This window comes from Octopus sinensis, linkage group LG2 (assembly GCF_006345805.1).
Source record: "Octopus sinensis linkage group LG2, ASM634580v1, whole genome shotgun sequence".
In the NCBI taxonomy this organism is placed as follows: domain Eukaryota; kingdom Metazoa; phylum Mollusca; class Cephalopoda; order Octopoda; family Octopodidae; genus Octopus; species Octopus sinensis.
The window spans coordinates 14,801,006-14,826,912 of NC_042998.1; the positions used below are offsets into that span (position 1 = coordinate 14,801,006).

Sequence of the window (25,907 nt, forward strand, 5' to 3'; positions counted from 1 at the left end):
GAACAGCATACTTCATATTCTTCTCTGTGTGTGATTGTTATTTCATATCTCCTTGTGTCTACACTTGGGATTTGCTCATTGTTTGTTAAAATTTTTTAAAAGGCAGGTTTTTGTTGTCGTTTGTTTCTTCTTGTCCACAAAAGCACGTCTGGAGATGTTATTTTTGTTTGACTGACAGGTAGATTATTACGTCACCTGGAAAAAAAATGGGACGAGGCGATTAGAAGGGTATCTGGACATAGAGATCTCTATTTCGACCCATGCAAGCAGCGAAAAAATAGACGTTAAAACGATTATCCTATACATACATAGGCACACACACTATATATATATATAAAATCGCACACACATACATAAATATTATTTAATACATATTGCATATATGTATACATAAATATAAATACATATACACATATATAGATCCCATATATATATACATATACACATAATATGTATATAAATATACACATAATATATATATATATATATGTACACATAATATGTATATAAATATACACATAATATGTATATAAATATACACATAATAATATATATATATATATATATATGTACACATAATATGTATATAAATATACACATAATATGTATATAAATATACACATAATAATATATATATATATATATATATACACATAATATGTTTATAAATATACACATAATGTATATATACATATACATACTGTACATACATATACATACACTGAGAAAACGTAGTTCTACGTTGTTAGAGCCTTAATTTTGTTACTTCCCCCTCAATAAACCTCTCTTATGTTGTTTAATAATCTCCTTTTCTCACTACGCAGTCATTCCGTCTCTTCTCCTCCTCCTCCCCCTCCCCATTTTTCCCTCGCTCACTCTCTCATAGCACTACTTCCTATCTCTGTCTTACTCTCTCACAAAGCATTACAAATCACTCCGTTATCTCTCTCTCTCTTTGAAGCTCCTCACTCATCCCGCTTTCTCTCTTTCTTTTATTCCCTCCCTCTCTTTCATTTATTACCTTCTATTTTTCCTCCCTCCCTCTCTCATAGCATTACTCTCTATCTATCTCTGTTTCACTCTCTCACAGAGCATTAGAAATCACTCCGTTATCTCTCTCTGTCTGTCTTTCTCTTCGCAGCTCCTCACTCATCCTGCTTTCTCTCTTTCTTTTTATTCCCTTCCCTCTCTTTCATTTATATTACCTTCTACTTTTTCCTCCTTCCTCTCTCTGTCTTTCTTCGCAGCTCCTCACTCATCCCGCTTTATCTCTTTCTTTTTATTACCTCCCTCTCTTTCATTTACATTACCTTCTATTTTTCCCTCCTTCCTTCCTTTCTCTCTGTGTGTGTGTGTGTCTCTCTCTCTGTGTCTTTCTTCGCAGCTCCTCACTCTCCCTCTCTTTCACTTATATTACCTTCTCTTTTGTGCCTCCTTCCTTCCTTTCTCTCTCTCTCTCTCTCTCCTTATCTGTCTATCTCTCTCTCTTTTTTTTTTTTTCAAAAATCTTTTTCCGGTGTCTACGTCACTTCCGCCGCCATCACCTTAGTAGTCGCCGCCTAGTTTCTACTATGGAGTATCCATTCGACGGGGTAACAGATTTTTATTCATTTATAACATCACTTTAATCTCACCTCTTTTTTTCCAACCCTCTCTGTCTCCTTGCTTACACCGATCAATTCCATAATAACCAAATTATATCCATCACCGTTGCCATTTCTCCAAAGAAAATCACAAAAACCCGAGCAGCTTCCACAAGCTTCCCACCATTATTACAACCATTCCCATTATACATCCACAGCTTAAGACGTGTATATAACACGTATATATACATATATACACTCAACTATCGTTTGCCTTGATGGCTTAATCCATATACTGTCTTCTCATGGCAGTCAGAGTCAAATATTTATATAAATCTATATACATCAGATACTTCAATATACACACAGCCTTCTTCTTCTTATATATATAAAAGAAAAAAAAAATGGTGAACTGTTTAAATACTAACAACCTTTAAAATTTGAAAAATTCTCTCCATATGAAAGAAACCAATTGGTTTTAACACTTCATATCTTTTGTTACTAATATATATAGTTACTTAATGTAAATTCTAAGTTATATATATATTTATAAGTTATATATTTAAATATATATATATTCTAATTATATATATATATATATATATATTCTAAGTTATATTATATTATATATATATATATAATATATATTCTAAGTTAAATATATATATATTCTAAGTTATATATATATATATATTATAAGTTTTATATATATATATTATAAGTTATATATATCTATATATATTCTAAGTTATATATTTATATATATATATTCTAAGTTATATATATATATATATATCTAAGTTATATATTTATATATATATTCTAAGTTATATATTTATATATATATATATCTAAGTTATATATTTATATATATATATATTCTAAGTTATATATTTATATATATATATATATTCTAAGTTATATATTTATATATATATATATTCTAAGTTATATATTTATATATATATATATTCTAAGTTATATATTTATATATATATATATTCTAAGTTATATATTTATATATATATATTCTAAGTTATATATTTATTCTAAGTTATATATATATTATATATATATATTCCAAGTTATATATATATAATATTCTATATATTCTAAGTTTATATATATATAAACAGATCTTGGTATATAAGATTCTTGGTATTTTGGAATCCGGTTTATTCCTTACAACAAAGTAAATTTGTCTAAAGAGAAAATTAATGTACACTCGACTAAAATAATATTTTGCCCAATTTAACAGTTTTTACTAACCATAAATTTTGAAAATATTTGTTCGTTCCATGTCATGTCTACAATTTTGATATTGCTGTCTCTTTAAAATTTTAAATCCCTGCTGTTCTATACGATTTTATGAAATAAATTTTTACATTTTTACTTCATTCTATTCTCTGTGTGTGTATGTGTAGTGTACTTAAGGCACATTTTGATGTATGTATGTATGAATATATATATTTATTATATACTTTTGAGTCTGGAAATTAACGCTATTCAGTTAATAAATGTCTATACCTTATTCAACAATACAGTTTGTAAAGTCCATATAAAGTTTGCTGGCGGGGGTTAAAGAATAGGTACACCACCCGTTTTCGGTGTGACAAAAGCCCTAACCCTTCCTTAAACACCGGGTTGTATGTATTCTTTACCTTTGCCACTTTGTTTTACTGCTTATAGGAAATCCTTAAATTCAGTTTGAGTGATTTGCAGTCTTACAAATTAAATAAAATCTGAAAGATTTAGTAACGACCACCATTTTATAGCTTTGAATTGTCATATACCATACTTTTGTCTCTTATGGAAAGCCAAGCTTAAAGGACTCAGTCCTGTGTACCAGAGAGAGAATAAAGTAAAGTTAAAATGGAAAAATTGTAATCCATGAAATCGGGTTTTAATTTGCTATCCATTAAGGATTAAATAGTTGAAAATTCCCGACTGTATAATCACTACCATTGTACATATATATTCACATATGTATGTATAATCTCTTAACCCCACACGTGTGCGAATACATATGGCGATCGAAATTTCTGTTAGCTTATTTTTCAATTTAAAATCTAATGGGATTAGTTAAATAATTTATATAAAATAAACCTCGAAAGTTCTCCCATGCTGTTATTTATTGTCAGTTGACTTTCTTGTGAGTGAATAAATAAATAAATATATTTCTGAAATATTTTCTTTCCCTATATTTAAATCATTCTAAGTATTTTTGACTTTGTAAGTAAGTAAGTATTATTTTATCAGATAAGTTATGAGAAAGAAAGAAAGAAGAAAAAAAAAACTGTCTTTTATATATATTTTTTTTTTCAAAAAAAAAGTTTTCAAAGTATTTAAAAAATCTTCTTTGGCGTTCAATGGACACGTGCTAAGGTGTGGACCATCATCACTTTACAAGCACATGGGTTTCTATACATTGTCCCTCAGCCGAAAAACCCACTCGAATTTTGCTTGTTAATAATCACTGCTAAATTATTAATTACATTGTTTATACAACAAAATAATTACAAAAGAATATAAATCCGGTTATTGCGACAAAAGTTTTAGCCTTTTTTTCTTTACATTTGCTCTAAGCTATTATCATGCCTCTTTGGTCATCCTCAAACCCAAATTTAAATCAGTAAAAATATTGATTTGAAATAGTATCGATATATATATATATATATATATATATTGCAGTATTTTTAAATTACTAGTTTAGTAATCGATATCTTATCCTAAATATAAATTTATTTGTTTCGTGCTAGTGTTTTTGTATTTTCGGCATATTTATATATATTTATTTAACATTTAATTTAAGTTGCTTTTGTAGCATAATGGAGTCGCTTTAGCCTTGATAACGAGTTGTGTAGTGGACCCATATATAACTTATTTTGTCGAGCCATTTAAAAACTACTGCAGAGAGAATTATAAAAGAAAAAAAAATGACAAAAGTTATATAGAATTCATTGTTTCTTAAATTTCTGAAAAATGCCGGGGAATTTTTTTTTTTCTTTTTTTTTTTAGGCCTTGTTTTTGCTTGGCTGAGATCTTCCCCGGTCTGCTAGTTTTTTTTCTTCTTCTCTTTTACTTAAGTTTAAAAAAAAAAAGCAAGCCGAGGAAAAGGTCTGCCTATGTGGCAAAGGCATGCTTCTGGGTCAACCTGTCTTTTTTTCGTTCAATATGGCGTCGTTCTCACGTGATGTCAGCTTAGCGAGCGAGCGAGATGGCCTTCTCTCCTTCTCTCTCGGTTGAAAATCCTCCCTCCTCGAATCATCATCGATTGATTGATAGACGATACGATACGATACATATGCAACATTACAATTGATTCATTGCTCTTCGTGTCACTTTTCGAAAAAATTACATTAGTACATTACATGGCAGCAATAAGTTTTTTTATTTATATATATATACATATATAAAGAAGAGGGTGGTTTAAAAAAAAAAATAGAAATGAGACATTACAGTTTTAATGATTGTCGAAATCTCATTTTCCCTCTTTCAACAACGAATGAATTCAATTTAAATCGTTTTTACTTACAGCGATCCGTGCTCCCCCCCTCCTTCCCTTTCTATTTGTCTCGTTGCTGACATTTTTCAAAAAGCTTGTGGCTTGTCTGCAACAACCCTATATACACATATAATACACACACATATATATATATATATTCAACAATATAAGGAGGAATGGCCATATAGGACATTCGACTCACTAGAAAGAGCAGCCAAAACTCAAACCGCTAAATAAGTTGTAATTCTGAAATAGAAAGGAGAAATAAAAAACGTTTACCCCCTTTCGTCTCTGGACTATGCATAGTTTCGGCAAACTTTAATAAATAAATTAATTAAATTAAATTCATTTACATCTGGCGTGTATGTATAGTTTTGTCACATTCCATCCTCCTCTTTCTATCTCTCTCTCTCCCCTTTGTTCCATAATTTGTCAGTTGTGTCGCTGTAATTATAAAAAGCACAGCATCCTGTCTGTATTCGGTCGGGAACGTTAGAATTTTTCATTTTTTTTATATATATATATATTTATATATATATATATATGTTAATCTGATAACTTTACAGTGCCATGTATATTTTAATCGTGTGTAAATTTGTTTAAAGAAAAAAAAAAGCCGATCTTTCTCTCCCTCTATATTTAAGATATATATATATGTATATATATACTTATATGCCGCGATCGCTACGTAGTAGATCGTTGCTGCTGCACTAGCATATATATAAAATGTATATATACTACATGTACCACCAACATTGTGTGCGAAAGTGAGGTGGTATGACAACAGGAAAGCTGTTAGCAGACAAATAACTAAAGCTACTACTCCGGTTTATAATAATAGGTGCGCCACTGTTTTTCCAACATGCTCTGATCGTACTACATACCACATATCAAGCGCCCTTAATGTTCTCCTATACACATAAATATATTATATATATAGATATAAAAAATATATTTGTAGTGCACGCCGCATATGTGTATTACTCATTGACTGTTTGAAATTAAAAATACTGCAGAAATTTAAATTACATCATGTCATATATATATATATATATATATACGGATTGAGCTTAATGGCTAATTATTATTTCTCTTCTTTTATTTTTATTTTTCTGTTAGTTTTCTGACCATATCTTCTCATAATCATTTGTAGTAATTGAGTGTTTTTAGTTAGTATAATGGTGGGAAAAAAGAGGAAGCGAATATTATATTATAGTCGGAATTAATGACACCCGTTCGTTTGAAACAATCTCTCTTTATTATTTTTTTATTTTAGTTTATTTCTAAGTGTACTTTTAATTAGGAACCATGAAACTATATTCTTTGATACATTAAGTTCGAATTCGGTGTGGAGTTATTTTATATATATATATATATAAAATCAAAATTATTAACGACAAATGAAACCGGATACTGTATATATGAATATATATATATATTTTATTTTTTTTAAACGCTTTGTCCTTAAAGTCGATTGTAAACTTCTCGTATCACGAGGCATGGCTCAGTAATTCTTGTCCTTACACGTCATAGAATATAATATATATGGTTTGATTTTTTTTTTTTTTACCATGTCGATGATCCATAATGACTTTTATGAAAAAAAAAGTACTTTTAAACATATTAAAGAAATTTCAAGTTTGTAAATAAATTTAAGATTTGTGTATTATTTATTTTATTTATTTATTTAGTAGTTTTATTTAACCCTTTTTTCTGTTTTTTAAACCGAACATATTTAGTTAAAAGTCGACTTAGTGGAAAAAAACTTCAAATTTTTAGTGTTCGTTACTGTTCGTTGGTTTCCGTTTCCTCTCGGTTATGACTAATTCGTAGCCAGAAATGAAATAGTTACATAATATTATACACTCGTTGCCTTTTGAAAATATGTGCATGGTTGCACAATATGTGTACGCAATCTTACATAAAAAAATTGCTTAATAAAATAAACTTTTTTTTTAAATAGTTTTTATTATTTTTTAAAATTCGTTTTCGTAGTGACACGTTGATATGTGACTACGTAGATGGCACTCAATATATTTGTATGGCTGGTTGTATCGATTCGCACCCAAATTTATCACAACCACACATATACTGGCCTATTGAATGTGTGTCTACTACGTGTAGCAGCTTTACTATTTTCTTATACCCTAATATTTATTATTATTCATCGTAATTTTAACGTCTTCTCTATTGATGAGACCTGTCTTTGTATATTTTAAAATAAAATTTCGACATAGATCTCTTCCACAGAACACAGCAAAAGTTGTAGGGTTTTAGAGGATTTAAATCTCTTGATCTTGTCTAGAAGTATATAATTAGTGTAATTAAACACCAGATGTTTAATTATCAGAATAAATACTCAAATTATTAGTATATATATATTAGTACATTCGTCGTGTACTACTATTACTATTAGTACTACTAAATGTTGAAAGTAAAATATTAAGAGGGATCGTATCTAATTACTGAACTGTTTTGGCCTATGAAAAATAAAAGTATCCCTGGTCTTAAATCTTCTTTTCCCCCCGTGCAACGCCGCGCGTGTGTTTTTGTAAGTTGGGGGGGTTCGGCGTCTGACGCGCTGGTTTCAGTTTTGAAAGTTTCGAGTTGGCGCTAATATCCCATGGTCAATGTTTTCGCGGCGCAGGCGCACTGCGATCGCCGCCAAGTGGTTTCCTCAGACGCCATAATGTCTGAACAGGTACTTGTTCTCCCCCACCTCCTTTTTTCTTTCCAATTTATTATTATTATTGTTATTTTATTTTACTCGCGTGTCTTATCTTTTTTTTTTTGTTTTCCTTATTTCCTTTTTTTTTTAAATCCTAAAGTGAGAAAAAAGGAAAGAAAAAAAAATCTCCCCTCCCTCCCCGTTTCTCTCTGTGTTTGTTCGGTAATTAACCCCTTGATGATGAAACAAATGTGCATTTGTTGTCGTTAAAGATATATCTTTTTTCCATTATTTCCTTTTTCCAGATGCCTGGCGAAGAGTCACAGCCACGTACACTGTAAGTACCTTTTTTTGTCTATTTAACCCCCTCATTACTTTCAAAAATACGATGTTCGTATATATAGTTTCTATATATATATAATGTGTGTATAAAGCAAAGGGCATGTTGGAAATGTACATTTATACGTCTGTCTAGAAGCATATCGTTCGTGACCTAACCCCCTCCTCCTGCCGACAATTTTCCACTCGTATTTTCCTGCCCTTTCTATGATTGTTGTCTTTGAACTTCTATTTGGGTTTTTCTTTTTATATACACAATTGCAGTTATATAATTCGTTTAGATAAATCTAAAAAATGTTGTCCATGCAACGATTATCCTTCTGAAACTGTGTATGTATGTATAACAATAAATGGGCAGCAGCTATACGTGGCTATGGTAGTTATTATTGGAAGACATATTTCTGCTAACATAAATCTCGTTATCGTGTGTAGTAGATACGTGTACCGGCATATATATGTATATATATATATATGTGTGTGTGTGTATATATATATATAATGCAGTCTTATGTGCGTGTATATATTTTACATATGCATGGATAAATGCGTGAGTGTGTGTATGTTATGTATATATATATATACGTTTTGTGTGTTTTGCATGAAGTTGTTGTCCACGTAATCATAGCTGATCTGATCCCTCCTTTCTACTTAATTTTTTTTCTGTTTGTTGTTGTAGGTACGTCGGCAATTTAGATCCTTCTGTCGATGAAAATTTCATTCTAGCCTTATTTACTCAAATGGGGCCATGCAAAAGCTGTAAGATCATCCATGAAGTGAGTAAACTTTATTCTATTTATAAATATATATATATATGTATATGTATGTATATATGTAAAAATGTACGAAAACGTTTCTTTTTTAAAAAGTACAAGTACATATGGTAATTTCATGATTGTAAACAATTGGTGTGAAGTAGTTCATAATATGCGTGTGTAATTGTGTTTATTTTGTAATGATTTTCTAAGTTCCATATTCAGTTTGTGATATTGGGCGAAATACTTGTAGCATGTGCACATAAATAGCTGCGATCACGACTGTAATGATATCGGTGCTGTTAAACTAAAAACTGTTCAGCTGTCAGGTCTATTGACGTGTCATATGTATGTATAATGTGTTTGATCTAAATTACCCGTGTAATAGCAGTTAACCTTTTCTATTATTGTCCATATGGTTTAATGTGTAGTAGGAGCTGTAGGTGCTGCTTGATTTATTATTAGTTCCTGGATTTTGAATTTTGTGAAAATCTGAATTAAATCTGGTTTTTATTTTTTTTTTTTCCATTTTTCTCACATTAGAGATAGTTTGTGTGGTAAGAGGTTAACATTGAAGCAAGGAGTGGTTGCATTTGTTGAAAGAAATAGGAACTTTAGTACAGTTTTTTTAATTTTTTTATCTTAAGCTTAACCCTTTCGTTACTAAACCGGCTCTGTTCTGTAGTACAAATGCCTTGTTTTCATAAGTTTTGAATTAAAATCTTCCACCAAACCTTAGTCACAATTTATGTTCCTAACACTAGTTTAATGATAACTAAGTTATTTTACTAAATTCTTTGTTATGTTTAAAGTAATTGAAAGAAACACAGAACATCTCAAAATAAATACAGTAACGAAAGAATAAAAATAAGGTGTGCAGTTTGAATTTCTAACGTATTGCAGAAATTAGTGTTGATCACGCAGAAAGGTTTTGCTTGCATTGATATATATTTAAACCTGTTTGTACACACATTTACATGAAATGTTTGATGTGTGTGTAGTGAGTTGATTGATGCCAGCAATTTCTTTTAAACACTGTTTCACAACAAATGAAAGTGATTGTAAAGAAATCTAAATTATGATTTTAGTTGAATGTTACAGTTTTAAGTGATTTTGTGTTCACTTGATTTCTTTTTAATTTTGCTGAGAATTTTCTGGAGCAGTATTTCAAAACATTCTACTTTAGATTCCTCCCTTATGTGTATCAGTTTGTCCAAAATCCTTCCCATTTGTCTTGAGTAAATTTTTGCACTATTTTAAAATAAGGTTAAAATTAGAGAAAAAGAAAACACTATTTTGACAAATCATAACCTCATGAAGAAAGGTATAAAATTTCTTTTTATTCTCAGTGTTAATGAATTGAAAGTGAGTTTAAACTATTTCCTTATGGTTGGATTAATAAATATTTACAGCTAACATCAAAGAGAATTTTAAATTTGCGTATATGTGTATGACCCTCAAAATGATAAAAAGGAAGATATTTTATAAAATCAGTTTCCTCTAAATTGAGAAACACTGGTCTGGAAGAAGCTACCATGTGCACAGCTTTTGTTGATTGCCACAAAACAATTATGTCCATGTTTAAATGTTTGCTCTTGAGCAGCTGTTAGAATATCCTGTTCAGGAAGAGAATTTCGGAGAGATAGCAGTGAAAAGAGGACGGACTGGGAGAAATAGTTAAAGCAATGCCTTGGGAACATGGACACTGACTGACCAGTAAATTGGGTGCCCCTCATTAGATGATGGCATGAGACCAGTGAACTCCCTACAAGCAGAGGCCATGTGTAGTAGTCATAGAAAAGGCAGAACAGTGGGCCAGAGATGGGAGTGTTTTGATAAACAACTGAATGGATATTGTCTAGAATGGCTGTAGTTTGTGATTGTGTGACCTAGTATTTATGACATGCAACTTTTGTTCAAATTTTATTTTTTCAAGTTGTATCCTTTTAAAAAAGGAAATGCTATATGATTTCTTAAATTGTAAATCGCACCGATTTGACATTCCTCTGCCTTTGTACCAAGAATTCTTAGATTTTATTCTTTCTTGAACTACGCCATTTTATTTCTCTCTTGGCTGCGTTGACACACTTGGGGAGATGTTTTCTGCATGGCAGTTGGGTAAAGCAGGAATTTCACAAATTAAACACTTTTAAACATCTATTTAACTGTAATAACCATGTGAAGCAGGTATCATCATTTCATGTCTACTTTGCAACTTGGGTATATATTGCTGGGATTGTCGCTGTCCAACACACTTATTTGGAACTGCTGCCCTCTATGCATTAACTTTTGACTTCATAATATTTTGGATTACAATTTGGCCAAAGATTCCATAATGGAAATAAAAGCTAAAAGTATATTCTTGAAGCCCATTAGCTTTGAAATCTGTTATCATTATTTTGAAAACATCCATTTTAAGGAATTCTTACTTAAAATGCTACAATATATGCTCTCTAGGTGGTTAATATAACCTTATAATGGCTTACATTTTATTAGCACATTTTATATCAGTAATTCCTCCAATTTTTTTTACAGCTGTTACATATTGATTAATGGATGATTTAAGGTTTTTATTTTTTACAAAGCTCAAACTATATAGTACAACATTTGGAATGTGATTTTGTTTACTTTCAAGAAGAATTAGTCATTTATTATAATTCTTATGAAATAAATGAATTGTCGTGCATTTCAATAAATTTTTAAAATAATTAGTAATTTGAAGTGATTTACGAATCAACTGTTGTATTATTAGTCCAGTTCTTGAAACATGCAGCTCTTACATGGAATTATCAAGAATATTACATAATTTAAGACAAGGTGTTTTATATTGTAGTGCAAAGGACGCTTGTGAATTTCTTGGTAAAGGTTTACACTCGTTCAGATAAGACTTGAATAGTTTGATGCGAAAGAAAGAAATTGGAATCCTTGTCTGAGAGATATCTCTGTTGCATCCACAGTTGAGATTTGACTATATGTAGTGAATCTTTCTTGCAAGAAATTTAGAATGTTTGGTTTAAATGGAAATTTGGAAGTTAATATAGTTACTTCAAAACTTCCGTTTTGGAAACAGTATGTAATAGTTTATTAATTGAACATATGTGCATTTGAATCATTAGGTAAGTTAGGGATTTGTACAGCATAGCTTCATAAAATTTTGAATTAAGTGGATTGTCTAGAGTATTTGAGAGCTTTTGGGGCATTAGGTCTTCAATATTTACTCAGTCAGGGTGCTGAATTAAGGGATTTAAAAAGAAAAAAATGATAGAATTATTTGATATAAAATTACTGGGATAGTCTTAAGTCTTAAATACCCCCCTCCTGCTAAAAATGTCTTGGTTTTTTTACTGTTTCAATTCTCAACTACATTTTCTTTTGGTTAAAGTGCTTAATGTTATCTGTTCTTGTTAGCTCAGCCAAAAGAGGTAGACTCTCTCTATGACAACCAGACCTCTTTCGAATCAAACCCTATTTGTTGCTTAATATTTTTAGAATTTAAACCAGCCATATCCAGCATAAACAATCACATCATAGAAATCTCAAAGCAACAAGGTAATGCATAATTAATTAGAACAACAAGAATAGATAAGCATTACGTTTGATAGTCTGAATGCTAAAAGATTAAAGTTAAATCTCCATTGAAGTTAGACAATTATATGAATAGCTTTGTTAGTTTATGCTTAGAATCTTATGGTATGGAAAGATTTTAGTTTCGCTATAATAACCTTAAAACTGAAATACTTATTGTCATTTCTTTAAACATTCATAGCTTTCTATAAAACTTTATCTCAATATAATTATTTTACAATTCAGACATTGGTTGTGTGGAATGTCTTATCAATTTTACAATTTCTTGTAGCATTCCTCTCAAAATGTCAATAACTTAAATATGGTGGTTTTGTGATATTTCGGAACTTTTATGACAATATCAATATCCAGTCCTCTTGTAAACCCTTTAGCATTTAAACTGGCCAGATCTTGCCTTTCACAGCTACCCTACAACATCATTCTAAAAATAAACCACATCATTGAAATGCTGAAGCTATGTATGAGATAATGCATGATTAGTTCAAACCAACATGAATAAATAAACATTACATTTGATGGACTAATCTGAATGTTGAAAGGTCAATGTTAACTCCATCCGTATGTACATACAGAAGCCACCACTTATAATTTTTACATCTGTTTAAGATTCTTTTCCCATTCTCAACTCCCGTCAGTCTTACACATCTATTACAGTGACTGTAAACCTGCAATGAGGACTAGCAAGGTCCAAAAAAGACAAATTTCAAGAAATATAGTTAACACAACCATCTTATTGTTGCTCAATTGCAGGATCTTTTAACATTACAATATCTTTTAGTGATCAAGTAATCTTCACATATGTAAGATTCCTCCTCAGTTCTGAGTTGTTCATAGTTCTTTAAATAAAGTATAATTCAGTCTTCAATGGATACTGACATTCGTTGTGCCAGTGGCATGTAAAGAGCACCATCTGAACGTGGCCGATGCCAGCGCCGCCTTGACTGGCTTCTGTGCCGGTGACACATGACCTGCTGTGCTTGAGGAGACCTATTGAGTCAAGTACATCAAAATAAATATCAAATGGAAATGGTAGTTGTGATACCTGTGCCGGTGGCACGTAAAAAGCACCAACCGATCGTGGCCGCTGCCAGCTTCCCCTGGAGTGGTTGGCATCCAGCTGTAGAAACACTGCCAGATCAGACTGGAGCCTGGTGCAGCCTCCTAGCTTCCCAGACTCTGGTTGAACTGTCCAACCCGTGCTAGAATGGAAAACGGACGTTAAACGATGATGATGTCTCTGAAGGTGGCCATGTTAGCAGCTTTACTGTTTGTTGATGGTGAGATAGCTTATTAGGCCAATATTAACATATGGTTACACTGTGGGCATGTAATATGCAGAGTAAGGAGCCTGTGGGACTCCTGTTTTTTGTGCAGCATTCCTATCTTCAAATTCTTTGATCATTTCTGATTCTATGGCACTATGCCACAATGAGCAATCTTGCATAGGGAACAGATGTTAAGCATATATCAAAATGCAACTTCTCACTTAGACATTTTGTGGGATGCAATCAAATTGTCTCTCATCGTGGACAACTATGGAGCAATGTTTTGGAACTTTGAATAATTCACATGATTCATATATAATAGCAAGAATCCAAACATTGTATTGATTCTCAGTACAGTCATCATCATTGTTTAACGTCCGTTCTCCGTGCTAGCATGGGTTTGACGATTCGACCGGGGTCTGGGAAGCCAGGAGGTTGCACCAGGCTCCAGTCTGATCTGGCAGTGTTTCTACAGCTGGATGCCCTTCCTAATGTCAACCACTCTGAGTGTAGCATTTTTTAAAAAACTTAATCTGTTTAACTGTCATTTCTGCTTTATCAGGCGATGGTTTTCTGAACTTGACATTGTTTATCTTCCTAGTTTTTATCAGTCTTTCGTACTTCTATTGAATATTTTGTATATACTTCAAAAGTCATACATTTTTTTCAACCCGTAGCTGCTTGTATTTCTCCTACAACCAATAACCTCAACAACTTACATCTAAATCTTAGCCAATCAATGTATGCCAGTGTTAGAGGATCTGAAGCACTTATAAGCCCTGATTTTAGCCAAGCTAGATAAAATTAGACCCAAACATTTTGTTGTAAAAACAATTATAAAAGCATTGTCCCAAATTTCTAGGATTTTTTTTTTTCAATTTTTCTCATTCATTTAATTAGTTGCTGTGGTATTAATTGGCATATGGCTATAAAATTTGACTTTACTTAGTACCTACAGTTCTTGTTTTAATTAGATGGTGCTTTTTTTAACGTATTGAGTAGGAAGTGAGCAAAGTAGACTCGCTGAAATAATGTGCTCTGCTATCTTTACGATATCAAGTGATCTTCAATCTTCTCTTTATATATTGAATTGACTTCAAAGTCCTGATGTTCCACACAGTTGTTATTTAGTTTCTGATTTCAGCTATGGCCATCTTGTCTTTTTCCACACGTACACAAGTATGTTCAATATATGTTTTCCTTTTCTAAGACCATAGATTGTGATATAAAGGGAGAGATATCAATGCTATTTCTAATAAGCCGGGTGACTGTAAAGATTCGTTTCCACAGTTTTAGATAATGTTATCTAGAATTAAGTTGTAACAATTAGAATTGACACATTTTCTGTTAAAAGTTAGCCGGTACAGTATTGTCTGAGCGCCATGTAGAAATGGGGTTTTTTTCTTTCAGATTCCTTTGATGTTAAAAAACAAGTGAAAAAAAATAGTAGTTGTTTTTCTTGATCTTGATCATCATCATCATCATCATTGTTCGACCGTGGTCGAGACAATCGATCTTGATACTTTGTTGAGCTTTTGTTAAAAAGACTCTGTTGCATGACATTCGCCAGTTTTAGCTTTCTAAGAATCCTTTCTTATGGAGTTGCTGTCGATAGCAGCTGCTATTCAAACTTGGAATTTGTACAGGTCTTTTATGTTTCAACTGGTGTTTTTTTGCTCGTTTGATTAATTGCAAAAACTTGTCTGCAGGAAATTGCTTGAGCTCTTACAAATCTGGTACTTTGGTTATCTCTTACATAGAATAAATCTTCATTTTCAAGTAGGTATTGTCTTTGTTCACTAGTGACTTTATGATGCTTGTATTGCCAACTTCAACTGATACACATTTGAACTGGCTATAATTGAGTCAAATATTCAAACTAACCAGATCCAACCTCTCACACCTATCCACGATACATAATTAGTTCAAAACAGTGTGAATAAGCATTGCATTTAACAATAATTTGAATGCTAAAGGGTTAATAACTATCTCCTTTCTAGGCATATTGTTGGTTTTGTTTTCCTCTCTGTGAAATGAATTCAAACTGATAATAAAGTTGCTAATCTCCAGGAATTACCAACAGTACAATACAGAAAACAGCTTTTATAAATGCCTCTAGAATAAGGGTTACATTTGTTAAGTGTTATACTTGTATCTTATTTCTAAGAGTTCTCAACAATATTTTGATGCTTGTTACCTACAAGTTTTTGCTACATGTAGAAAGATGTCTGAGAGCTGTTTGAAAGGAAGAGGTGTAACTACTTTAGCAAATGTTATTAGACTAAATGTTTTGGTTGTCTTAGTCATTAGAAATATTTTTGAATTTCCAAATAATTCCTTTCAATTGCTGCTTTGGTAGAAAAATCATCCAAATTATTTGAAATCATTGATTTATAAATGCTGGGTTTTTTCATATAAATATGTACTTGTTTTGTTTTTGGAGTGACTTTGTTGGATTGATATTTGATGTTGGTAAATATTTTTCTTTTTATTTAGTCTGTTGTTTAATTTCACTTTTATCTAATCTGTTTATACTTTCCATCTTTCAGCCTGGAAACGATCCTTATTGTTTTGTTGAGTTTTATGACCATACTTCAGCAGCTTCGGCTCTTGCAGCTTTGAATAAACGCTTTTGTATGGGACGGGTAAGTTGTTTTTGCTGTCAACAGCCTTTTAAAATCAATATTGAGATACAATGGTGGTCTTGCTTAGTCATCTATAGATTGGAAATGAATATATGTACTATTATATAGACATTCATAAATACACAAATTAAAAAAAAAAAATCAAAATCAGTCTTGTTTATAGAAGAATTAAAATACACAAATGCTATATATTCTCATTTCTGTAAAGCTGTGTGTTTCTTAGCCAATCTATTCTTCTATAATTTCTAAGATACCAATAAAATAAACATCACCTTTTCCATAATATTGTTGTAATACAAGGAATAAAAAAAAAACTCCAGTACATTGTGTGTGTGTTACAGTATATTGTAGCCAGCATTTTGTGATTCCAGTGTTCTGGGGTAAAGGAGAATTAAAATGCAACCATTCATTTCAGGTGATGAGAGATGAGATTGGTCTGTTAAAAAAGTAACTTCATTAGCCCCTGCTGAGTCTCCAAGTGAGCATAATTTATTGTAAATATAACTATATGGATATTTTATTTAATGTTATCACTTTGCTCAACTTTAATTGTTGTTTGAAAGCAGTTAAAATTTGAATAAAGTTTTCTCTATTTGAACTCTGTCTCATCTTTGAGACATTGTATTTAAATCTATTCTATTTTTCCCATGATTTTCATCATCTATTTCCACTGCACGAGCACAATTTTTGTGTGTTTCTATCAAGTGTACATCATCCATTCATTTTATATTCTCAATTCATATCCCATGAAGTTTTCTTGCAAATTAATGTTGCATATCCAATAAAAAGTATTCACAATTCATTCTGTACTACTCCTTGCAGATCACTATTTGGTGTCTCTCATTCTTAATCTACTTTTGTTTAGAGGGGAGTTTCTCACTTCAAATTCATGTCTATTGCCAATACCATCTCTAGATAGCTCTCAACTCACTTTCATAAGTTTCAATCCATGGAAGTAGAGCAAAAGGCTATGTTCTATCTATAATCCTCTGTACAGAATTCAGGCTTAATATAAGCTGCTCAACACTGAACAAGCTTTGCCACAACCATTATTCATAGTAAAATATTTAGAATCACCAAAACAACCAGTGGAACATGGAATACAAATTGCCATTCTAAAAGAGTATTCTCTGTCAACAGAAACTGCTTAGAAAATTGAACCATTATTACATCATAGCATCAATCAAAATGGCATTGATTATATAGTTCTTGATTACACTGCCTTCATGCATCAAGCTTTAAGAATTAGGGAACATGATGCAATTGAGAAGCTGCATGAGAAAGTGGATTTCAACCTTCGGTGCTTTTTTCTTGTATGAAAACTGAAGGCTTTGTTTCTTGAAAGATTATTAAGTTATTGTTATATGATTCTTTGAATTCTGTACAAACCTCTTCATGTTCAGCTTATTTTGCTCTGTTCTCAAGGGTAATATTGGTCAGTCCTTTAAGTAGATTTGGCCAAATTTCACACTATTAATCAGTGTATGGCAGTGATCCAAGCTTTCTTTCAACTTTTTTTTTTTTTTACGCTAGATATAATAATGGGAATGAACCACATTGCTCTTCAGTAACTGTCAGAGCCAAGAGCATGTTATGCTGTGGGGTTTTCCAGTAGCAACGTAGAATTATTGATGTTAATGCGCTTGCTTGTTCAACTTCAGAATGGGCAAATAAATGAAATAACTTATTTATTCTGCTATTTGTGACCTCCAAAATCATTCACTCAGTGTAATGAGCAGCTTCAGTAAAAAGACATTCAGTACTACTTAAGGAACTGAACATTGTTGCATCAACTTTTGTCAGTAAAAAGCCATTGCTTCCTCCGAATGTTTTTTTCATACTCCAGATACCTGCTCTTTTTCCCTGTGCAGTTTTGTGGTCCGTTTGCCAGGCTTGGCAAATGTACTTTCTTTATAGTTGTTTCCTTGCGTTTCCGTTTGTTTCATCAGAAGATTACAGAAGAAATCCGGAAGATTACAGAAGAAGATACCATGTTTGCTTTGAAAATAAATTTAATTTTCAAGAAAATGGATTGTGTTTTGGACAAGTTTCAATTTGTGTGTGTTAAGAGAGAGAGAGAAAAATGTCTGAAAAAATTTGTTTTGGTATTCAGGTGATTGAATGTTTGCACTGTTGAACATTTACATTAAAACTTAAGCCACGGGGTCCTCTTAACTCATGAAGATATATTAAAGTTGCTAATCTCCAGGTCATTTTTGGTTTCCAAAATGACTTAGAATTTTTTTTTTTTTTCAAAAAAGAAAAGAAATTATATGCTTATGAGACACTAGTTTTTTTATTTTCCGTCCTGATTATTCATAATCTACCCAACATTTAATATTTTGTTTGACTGTATCTATCCATGTCTACTTGCTTTCACCTTGATGGAAATATATTTGAATAAATATATCCTTAATCATTAAAATTTTCACCATGGTTACGTTAATGTGCATGTGTGACACCAGGACATTTAGGTCATAACATTTCACCATCTGTTGCCAGGGTACACTTAAATTGAAGAGGAGATATGAAGTTATTTTTAGGTGCATTTAATTTTCTGAGGTTTTAAGATGACAAAGATAATTGTGTGGGTGTAGAAATAGCTGAGTGATTAAGTTTCACAGCCATGAGGTCCTGAGGTGCATAAACCATAGCCTTGGTTTGACTCAGGCCTTCGAGTGAATTTGAGCTGATGGAAACTATATAGAAACCTATTGGATGAACTGTACTTGGTAATTCAGAGGTTCGGACTTGTTGCATTTGTGTTGTGCTGATTCTGTGGAGAGTATGCCTGTCTATAGAATGCTAATTATGCACTCACTTTGTACATTTCAATGAGTAAGTTTTCCAGTTGAAACAACCACCATGTGCCCATAATTCAAAATTGACCTGAGAATTCCTCACTCATAATTTGATGGAATCATCATCATCATCATTCAGCGTCCGCTTTCCATGCTAGCATGGGTTGGCCGGTTCAACTGGGGTCTGTGAAGCCAGAAGGCTGCATCAGGCCCAGTCTGATCTGGCAGTGTTTCTACAGCTGGATGCCCTTCCTAACGCCAACCACTCTGTGAGTGTAGTGGGTGTTTTTTACGTGCCAGACAGAGCTGGTAAACGGCCACGGATGGATGGATGGTGCTTTTTACGTGCCACCGGCTCGGGGCCAGGCAAGGCTAGCAATGGCCACGAATGGATGGTGGTGCCAGGCGAGTCTGGCAAACGGCCACGAACGGATGGTGCTTTTTACGTGCCACCGGCACGGGGGCCAGGTGAGGCTGGCAACGGCCACGAACGGATGGTGCTTGTTACGTGCCACCGGCACGAGGCCAGTCTGGGCGACGCTGGGAACGGATATTTTTATTAGTTTACCACTGCCCATTTGCAATAATACAAAAAATATACCAACCATAAATTCTCAATTGATATTGCTATTTCTATTGCTAGAAATCATCAAACTGATTGTTGTAAGGGTTTACAATTTGTGTCCCTATCAGTTTTAACCTATTCTGATTTTTTTTTTCCTAACGTGGCTTTCTTTGTGTATGATTTCCTTTACCGATGGGTTTTCTGAATTATTTTTCCCCATCCTCCTCCTAAATGCTATGTAGCCAAGATTACTTAACAGTAAAGTAATATTATTTCCGATTGCACTGGTATCACGACTGCAATTTCCATTGATTATTTTTTTTTTATCGAAATCGATCAAAAATCAATGGAAATTGCAGTTGTGATACCAGTGCCGGTGGCATGTAAAAGAACCATCCGAACGTGGCCGTTGCCAGCACCGCCTCAACTGGCCTCCGTGTCGGTGGCACGTAAAAAGCACCAACCGATTGTTGCCAGCCTTGCCTGGCACGTAAAAAACACCCACTACACTCATGGAGTGGTTGGCGATAGGAAGGGCATCCAGCTGTAGAAACACTGCCAGATCAGACTGGGGCCTGGTGCAGCCTCCTGGCTTCCCAGATCCCTGTCGAACCGTCCAACCCATGCTAGCATGGAAAGTGGACGTTAAATGATGATGATGATATGTACTGTTCTGATGACCGGGTATAAGTGGTTTCAGAACAGATATATTGTAATTGATCTATGTTACCTGTTTTGCATGTCCAGAGAAGTTTGCTTGGGTAAAAAAAAAACAACTAAAAAAAAAAAAACTGTGGCTGACACTTGTCACATTCTTTGAAATGTGTCAGTTTGCAGATATCAGCATGTAATTTAGCTTTTAGCTCCAGTTTCTGACCAAAAGCACTGCCAACCTACATTTTTCTCTTTCTTACACGTTATCTAAAACTATTATCTAATGTTTGTTTTTTTTTATATATATTGAGGGTAATTTTGGCTGCTGTTGCTTTAGTCACTAAAGCATATTGATTGAGCATTCGTAGCCGGCACACAGATTGGTGAACATGTGTGAATTATCGTTTCATTTAAAGTTTTTGTTGTGCCTTTATAATCTGATTCTGGGCCCTGTTGGAGTTGTACTAGTTAAGTAATAGTTGATTCCATTGGTTTGACCTTCTTTCCCATTAAGAAATCCTATTTGATATGTAAGACAATAGTAGATGAGAAAATGTAACCTTATCAGCCAACATTAAACTGTGCCAAAACCAACATACAACAGGTCTGGTGCAGCCTCCTGTCAAACCGTCCAACCCATGCCAGTGTAGAAGGCGGATGCTAAACAATGGTTATTCTTTTTTTATTCTTTTACTTGTTTCAGTCATTTGACTGCGGCCATGCTGGAGCACCGCCTTTAGTCGAGCAAATCGACCCCGGGACTTATTCTTTGTAAGCCCAGTACTTATACTATCGGTCTCTTTTGCCGAACCGCTAAGTGACGGGGACGTAAACACACCAGCATCGGTCGTCAAGCAATGCTAGGGGGGACAAACACAGGCATACACACACACACACACACATATATACATACGAGAGGCTTCTTTCAGTTTCCGTCTACCAAATCCACTCACAAGGCATTGGTCGGCCCAGGGCTATAGCAGAAGACACTTGCCCAAGATGCCACGCAGTGGGACTGAACCTGGAAACATGTGGTTGGTTAGCAAGCCTCTTACCACACAGCCACTCCTGCGGCTGTTAACTTGTTAATATTTTGTTCCCTGTACTATTTTCCATGGGGGGGTGAGGGTGGGGTCTAATTTTCGACAAGCTGGATTAATCCATGTTTTTGACGATAATTTGATGCCTTGAAGTATTTTACGTTCAGTTTTACCATGATCATCTCAGGTTCACTCAATAAGTTTCAGTATGTGTTATTCGTCTTCCCCACCCACTCACTCACCGGCTTATGCTTATAACTATAAATCATTAATTATGGTTGCTAGTAATTTTTTTTATGTTGTATAAATTTATCATGAAACTACTAAAATTAGCTCGTTTTTAAAACTTTGTTGTGACTTGGAATTTTCGTGAAAATATTAACTTTCCCTAAAGTTACTTTCATAAAGTTAAAACAGAAACTGATCCGAAACACCTACCACGACCACCACCGCCACACCACCTGCCTTTTAGTTACTCACCAGAAAAAAAAAGAAAAAAAAGTTTATTAGGTCCTCTTATTTTTAGCCAGTTATTTTGTCTCAAAATTAAACTTGCTGACCCCTTGAATGTTTTGGGTTTGTCATTGTCACTGGTTAATAAATGCATTGAAAACCAACAATTTGTTGATCAGACAAAACTAGAATAATTACTACTTCATTGCTGCTGCTTCTGCCACTGGCTCCTCTCCGTTTTCTCTTTTGTCCTCTCCCTTGTGATTGCTGCTGACTGCTTGGCTCTTGACTGCCTCCAATCTCCGAAAGAGGGTGGCAGTGGTCTGCTTCAACACTTTTCTACCACCACTGTCTTTCTATCCTTTACAGTGTCAGTCAGCACTAGAATAATTTTATATAAGCTGTATATATATATATATGTGTGTGTATCAGTGTGTGAGAGTGTGTGGCTGAGAGAGAGAGAAAGAGATAGAGCGAGTGAGAAAAGGAAAGAAAATAAGTAGAGAAGGATGAGTGCTTGTACAAAATTTAGCTCCAGGCATTAAACTGATGTAGTGGAGAGTGTGGGAGCTGTCAACTCTGCCCTTACTGCTGCATGGTTACTAGTTTTAAGCCACCGGTTTGCTGCTGCTGCTGCTTATCGGTATTGCTTTAGCTGCTGCTTCTATCTGTATCTATCACTATTAGTCTCGCGCAGTGCCTACTACCTAGTGTTCTGGTTGCTGCTGCTATTGTTGCCTGTTATATTCATCAGGCTCTAATGCCACAAGGATGCATCCTTACTACTTTGTGCAGTATTTACCTATTACACTTAAACAAGACCTGGTAAGTGAAGTTTTATTGCAAACAAAAAAAAAAATGAAAAAAAGAAAACTAAAAAAAAAAAAAAGAAAAGAGGAAAAAAAAAATTCTTTAAAACGATAATTGTATATCATGTACTTGGATTTCCTGTTACCTTGTTTACTGCGGTTGATATGATTGCCGTTGGAAGTTTTTTCTCCAGACCATGTTCTTATTGGTTGGTCATTCAGTTGGTGTAATGTGTGTAATTGGATTACCCCAGTCACTTTAGATCTTATGTTTTATAAATATCAAAAGGAGTACCAAAAAAAAAAAAAAAAACAACAGAAAGAAACGGTTTAGGTTAAGCTAAATTGGAATATGATATTAAGAGATCGAGTGAAATTGTGTTGCTTCTTTTGTTTTTCTCGGGTTTACTGTTAGATTTTTGTACAATCTTCAGTAATATTTGATTCAGAGGTGAAATAAATTCTACTGCTAGCCTGTTCCCTTTTCCTTTCACTAGCAAAGCTGGAGATAAAGGATAAAGTAGAGGAGGGGAGGAGAGCTTTTCCTTTGTGTGTCCAAGCCCTATTGTATTTTGTTACTGCTTTATGTCTTTTGAAGGCTTTTCTGTGTATCTTAATTTTTTTCTTTTTTGTGATTATATAGTTTTGACACTAGTTTATTCCTTTCAAAATGTGGTTGTAAATTTAAATGAAAGCAGTAGATCTGTGTGTTACGAGATCTCACAAAATCCTGTCTAATTTAATACCACGGCTAACTATTTTAAAGCTAAATTATCGAATAATCATTCACCCCATTATGAGTGAAATATTAAATTTGCTAATGCTTGGTTGTGTTTCATGTATGAAAAACTTATCCATACGCGGCGGCGATGGATAACTTCATTTATTTCATAACCACATTTTCCGTTTCTTTATAAATTTTTTATCTGTATTCTGTTTTACTTTTATTTTTGTCAATACGACATGCATTTATGAATTTGGTGATTGTTTCATCCTTGTTTCTTATTTGGTTCTACGTATTTAATAAATTCAATTCTGATTGGGCCCGGTTAAACTGTTTGCTCTTTACATAAAATACACACGCATATAAAAGGCTGTTGAGAGTAACGCTGTGTTTCCTCTCAAGTTTTTGTTGTGATTCCTCTTGAGTTGTAACTAGAAATTTTGTTTTGGCCCTTAGCTCTGCTATCATTGGGCAGATCGATGGTCAGAGGTGTACCGGCCACGACCACCTTGCTTTAATATACATGAGAAGTACATTATCTCATGTATCCTCCAAGAAATTAGAATTTATTAACATAAAGGATCATCTATTTCTAGCTGTTACAGTAACCACTTAGTGGCTCTACTGTTAAAAAAAAATTTCTTCATGAGATCTAGTTAAGTTAGGCTTGGTTTGTGATTTTCATTTTGTAACCTGTCTCATCTCAAAGCCGAAAGGTTTAATTTCAAAGTTTTGATAAAAATTATATTTTCCTCAATATTTCTATTTTTGTGATTATTTTTCTAAATATTTCTGTCTTTAAGTAGTTTATTGTAATAATATACGCAAGTTACTTTCACCTGTTATTCCAGTATCCCTCATTTTCTCTACGGACCTTTGTAGTTTTTAAGTGTAATGACTATTTTTCATGCTAGTAGTATCTCAACTGTGAATTCATCTGAATACGACGACTTTGTTGTTTTCTCATCTGATCAATGTGATGAATCGTTTGATCTACTTCTTTTGTGTGTTTACTCACCATACTGTTTCCTTTTACTATTTTGCTGTTGGTCGATATTGATATTATTTAAAGCAAAAAGATGTGCATCATATTTATTTCATTGCATTGCCTTTCCAACAAATCTATATTATTAATAGGAATAATAAAAATAATAAAAAAAAACATAACAAAAAAACAAAAAAAAAGCATTCCAATATCGGTTTCTGTCATAATCAGCCTAGCCTCTTCCTTTTACACACACACACACACACACACACACACACAAACACACACACTCATGCGTTTCCTCTCTCTCCCTCTCTTTCTCTTTCACTGCCAACATAACTTAATACTAGCTAACAGAAAAATCAGTTGCACTGTAGCATTATTTCAATACTTCTTAGCTAACTCGTATATCATTGCTGCTTTTATAGATTGATTTCATTATGAAATTGAGCGAATCGGATTCTTTTCCTTTTTCATTTGTTTGTGAGTGTTTGTAAATACTTGTGTGTGCGTCTGCATCCTTTTTTTAAACCAAGGGAAATAAGGCTGAACATTGATGTACTAAATATATATTTGTTAGGCTTTACCGTAACTAACTTTAATGTTTTCATAAGTTAACTAACTAACACTAATCTGGGTCATATATTAGAAATGGTTGCCAGGTTTTCTTATTGTGTGTTTCGTGTTTAAATTTAGTTCTTGTTACAGAGATCATCTTTAATTTGATTTAATAAAATAAAAATTAAATTAAAAAAAAATTTTTTTTTTTTCCCCCTCTCATCTGAAATGGATTTGGTCTTGTCTAGTTAAATTATTTTCATGTTATCAGATTTATATAGCAGCTACCTAATTTTAATCCTGTTTCTGACAAATCGAATTATTTGGCTGATAACTTTTTGAAATATGATTTTGACTGCGTTTACTTCATACTATATTTTACATTGCAGTATTCTAGATTAATCCAGTTATACAAATCTTATTGACCATGTCTACGCATTTTCGCTTGTATATTTGTTTTATTTGATACTTCGAATGTGTTAAGCTATTCTGATGCTTATACTTTTATACATTTGATGGATTAATTTGTCATTTGACATAATGTTATCACTTTCGCCATAAGACGTGGTAGTGAGTTGACTTAACTGATTGTAGTTATGTCTGCATTCTTAGTTCAGGTCTCAGCTCTGAACTGGTTAACTCCACATATTTATGGTCTTTTGCCAGTGTGAGGGTTGTTTCTCTTCTCATATGTCTTCAAATGCATTACACTCTTAATTTACATAAGTCTGAAGCGTCATCTATGTATGTATGATGTATAGAAGAAAATTTGCTCTCCTATTTTTTTATCTTTGATTTTGCACATTGGGGGGTTCGAATAAGTTACTGTGTACAATTTCATCGCTAAAAGTTAGAAATAGGTGAAGAATAGACACCAGGGATCTTATATTTGCTGTTGTACTTATTTGAAATAATAATACTAAATAGAAGAGGAATGAGAAGGAATCTGTGATAAAGTTTGCTTGCACTCTCTGTT

The 25,907-nt window shown here is 33.0% G+C and overlaps 1 protein-coding gene across 9 annotated transcripts in view; it reads left to right on the forward strand.

The window, feature by feature from the left end:
• Nucleotides 1–1,474: 1,474 nt before the first annotated feature.
• LOC115222461 (nucleolysin TIAR) overlaps nt 1,475–25,907 on the forward strand; it is a 94,951-nt gene continuing 70,518 nt past the window's right edge. For 6 of the 9 annotated variants that reach the window (XR_005003217.1, XR_005003215.1, XR_005003219.1 and 3 more), the window contains exons 1-4: nt 7,763–7,789; nt 8,062–8,093; nt 8,772–8,868; nt 16,247–16,342. Coding sequence is in view for 2 of the 9 variants with exons in the window: in XM_036511679.1 (XP_036367572.1) it covers nt 7,778–7,789; nt 8,062–8,093; nt 8,772–8,868; nt 16,247–16,342 (237 nt within the window). In the remaining 7 variants the exon portion in view is untranslated. Of the gene's footprint in view, nt 1,593–7,762; nt 7,790–8,061; nt 8,094–8,771; nt 8,869–16,246; nt 16,343–22,374; nt 22,681–25,907 lie in introns of those variants that run through there. The other 3 variants (XR_003882724.2, XR_003882727.2, XR_003882729.2) reach the window with 3 other exon arrangements.